General features: G+C 43.1%; 1 protein-coding gene across 1 annotated transcript in view; it reads right to left on the bottom strand.

Moving 5' to 3' along the window:
- Window positions 1-3,626, bottom strand: part of ankrd33ba (ankyrin repeat domain 33ba) — a 17,302-nt gene extending 13,676 nt beyond the window's left edge. Inside the window, exon 1 of the mRNA XM_014008485.1 lies at window positions 2,804-3,626. Coding sequence (XP_013863939.1) covers window positions 2,804-3,238 — 435 coding nt within the window. The 5' untranslated portion in view covers window positions 3,239-3,626. The remainder of the gene's footprint in view (window positions 1-2,803) is intronic.
- Between the last annotated feature and the right edge of the window lie 36 nt (window positions 3,627-3,662).

The following is a 3,662-nucleotide window of genomic DNA, read 5'->3' as shown; positions in this document are numbered from 1 at the left end:
GGTTGCAGGACACGACAACGTGCTGTAAAAAATGTCTGACAAATTATTAGCCTATGGAGACACAGAGTCACAAACGCACTGTACACGAAGTAATCTGGGGAATATCAAGAGCTATGAATAGAAAGGCTTAAGTCTAACACCGGGAGGGGTGGGAGGTGAGGGGTGAGGGATGGGGGGAGGCAACAGCTTGCATACATTTCATGTGGGATAGCTAAACCAGTTCCAAAGAGGATGAAACCTCTTTAAGAACCAATCTTAACTCAGAATGTTTCAAATAAATAGTTTGATTTTGGGACTAGGACCCTGTTGACTGTCCAAAATAACCAATCATATGTATTGTATATGTTTTTTTTATTATTATTATTTACTGGTCAGCAGTCCAAGTTAAGTCCTAGCAGACAAAATGCATTTTTTTACAAACTACATTAGCCAAAAAGTAAAATACTGCACTTCTATTCAGAAACAAGCACACAAACACGCAGGCAAACATACTGGAGATGGCCCTGAATCCCACAGAATACCTCAGCAGCACCACTGACACAGATGCACTGGTTTCTGTCAATACCTGCCCTGTTACATGTCCTTCTGTCCGCAGCTTCGCTTTAATGCGGCTGTATCAAATCAGATCTGTACGACTGTCGCTTTGATTTTTCCACTCATCTGTATTTGCTGGAAGCACTGTGCTTCCTGCCATCTGCAGTCCCAGATATCTGCCTCTATCTGCCTCAGTTTCTCTTCCAGTTGGTCGATTTGCATGTTGGTCAGCTGATCTTTAAGTAAGTCACACGGGGTTGGGTTGTCTWGTCAGAGAAGGTTTTAACAATCAGACTTTATACGAAGCAGCAGTTTTTATGTTAGCTTAACCAACTGACTACATTACAACGCACTGTCCCAGACAAGATTATATGCAGCATTAGCATATATGTCCTGATAGTTGAACACTCCTGAGATAATCCTTTGTTCAAATATAGTCTAATATACTGTATAAATTGCAACTCTGCTTTTTTGCTTGTACATTTCAGATTTAGCTAAGACCTGCAGGATGTTCTCTGCCAAATAAGAGTGTACACCAGACTGCAGACTTGCATGATGGGAGACTCAGTGGTTTAAGAATTATTCCTTCTCTGTGTGGCACCAAAATGTTCTCTCTCACGATCACAGACGATCTGCAAATTAGCTGTTGACAAAAAGGCCCGTGTGTGCAAAACAATAACTGCACTGTTTTTAGCATGTACTTCCCCTGTTTTAAATACATTTAAATAACTAAACGTGGCATTTCCATTACCACCGGCCAACCCCGTGTGTTTATTATAAACCTTCCTTTTTATACTGAGTCCGAAGTAATTCGTGTGCGTTCCACATATTTCATACAGCAGAGGTCATTTCATTCTTTAAAGCGAGGAAATAAATAAGCAAACCGGTGTAAAGAGCTTAAACAGAAAGCTTAATTATCCCAACACCTTCTTAATCTGATGTTTCTTATTACAAGTCGAACTGCAAGGTCAGGTTATTGACAAAGACGAGTCACAAATACAAGTTTAGAGCTCTTATAAACTTCTATCAGGAGTCTGAAACTTTYCATTCAATCAATTCAGAAGAGACATTTCTGCTCCTTTACCCAAAGTATAGTTAATATCTTTTTTTGCTGTTATAGTTATAAATTTAAAGGTACTCATCGCAATAAATAAATAAATAAATAAAACCATTAAGTAATAGAAGCAACACAATATCTTTCTTTTATAAGTTATTGTGTCTGTAACGGGGGAGGGGGTTTTATATATTTTCCAGGCACATCGTTCAGTTCCATACTGCACATAATTAACTTCAGTTATTATGAAAAAGTTTATATATCAAAAATAAATTTGACTTGGCATCTCCTACCGTTTCCRACACTCCCACTTCGGTAGTCTTTATAACAATGCTTCGGGGAGGGGTGCTCTGTGGGGTGGGAGGAGCTTTGTGTAAATAGGCGGGGCTTAAGTGTTCAGGCAGCTCTGCGTGGCAACAAACACTGTGGGTATGGTTTTGATGACGGAATGATGTTATAACCTGATATAAAGCTCACAAAAGTTGATTTTTGCATCATACTCCCCCTTTAAATTAAGCATTTGCAAGTAAAATTTGTGACCAGATCTAGATGCCATTTGCATTTGTTCAATTACGGAATACCCAAGGTGACTGAAAACATGTCAACAAAGGTGACGTCCATGGAATAGCTGTTTGGGATGTTCTGTTGGTGCAGATCTATGCTCAAATTTGCTGAGTGAAGCATGAAAATAAAAAGATGACAGGCTGAAACTGTAGCTTACCGGTCTAGGAAAAGTTTTGCAAAACCCATGTGTATCAATATTGTCTTTATGGAGCTGCACTGCTTGATCTATATTTATTTTTGACTGTTTTTCCTCTTCATGTTTCACAGTGGATTCAGTTTAAGATTTCCACCCAGTGTCTGCTACACCCAGTCTGCCAAAAAGACTTCTCCCAGCCTAATATAGRTCAACCACGTGACTTCCATGTGGATCAGTGGATTATGAGTGTTTTGTTTATGTTGAGTGTGGACCTGCATTTCAGAATCACATGTTAATATTTGGAAAACTGCTGAGTAAACTCTTTCAACCTACACTAAGTGAGTTTAGGATATTAAATTGTTTGATTTATATTGTAAATAATGGACTCATTTGTTTGTTTGATGGGACCAAAGAGCCGCAGGTTTCAGATCACTGGTTTAAAATATAAGGAGATTTCTAAAAACAAACTTTCAATGAGGCCACAAACTTTCCAGAACTTGTTCTGTGCTCCGTACCCTGCTGTTCCTGTCGGTCTCCTTCACCTCCTCCTCCTTCACTCCGTGCCGGATCAGGATCCGGACGACGGCCGCGTTGTTGGAGCAGCACGCCCTGAAGAAGGACAGCGGCTCCGGGCTGTCCGGGGACGGACTGCGCTCCGAGTCCGCGAACGCGTCATCCGGAGGATAGAAGGAGTCATCCGACGCGATGCTCCGACAGTCCTCCAAGTCCTCGAAGTCGACCTCCTCGAACTCGTCGCTGTCTTCCTCGCTTCCCTCCTCATCGTCACCATCCTCTTCCACCTCCTCCGCGCACGAGCGCAGGGAGTCCTCCTCGTAGTAGGACGGGGGCTCCTCGGTTATGGTCGGGTGGACTTTCTTCGGCTGCTGCAGCTGCTTGACGCGGAGCGACGAGGCGACTCCTCCATCCCTGTCGTCCGTGATCAGCACCATCTGACCCGGAGCCCAGGGCAGCCGCGCGCGCGGGGGGGAGATCCGCCTGGCGCGCGCTGGTGTGTGCGCATAACACAACTAAAGCACACAAAAAGTCAGTCAAAACACACGAAGAGTGCTGCAGAAACCTGAAGGGTTTGGCATCATTAAAGCTGATCCAGTTTAACCGGCTGTCATCTTCGGAGAAGAGTTCCCATCCTCAGAATAAAGAAAACGAAAGTGTTTTAAAGGGAAAGAAGTTACGGGTTCTGGAGCGCGTGGATGTCTGAGTGACGTAATAATTTATGTTAAAAAAAAAAAAGGTGCCACACCAGAAAGTAAAAGAAAGTGCGCGGATGTCCCATGCAGGGCGGAGAGATCCCTGTTAACCCACACTAACCTAATCCGATTAGACGCAACTGGGACCTCTGTGCGTGCGTGCGTG

Source organism: Austrofundulus limnaeus, unplaced genomic scaffold (genome assembly GCF_001266775.1).
Source record: "Austrofundulus limnaeus strain Quisiro unplaced genomic scaffold, Austrofundulus_limnaeus-1.0 Scaffold50, whole genome shotgun sequence".
NCBI lineage: Eukaryota > Metazoa > Chordata > Actinopteri > Cyprinodontiformes > Rivulidae > Austrofundulus > Austrofundulus limnaeus.
Note: the sequence above shows the minus strand (reverse complement) of the source record. Positions and strands in the feature narration are given on the sequence as shown.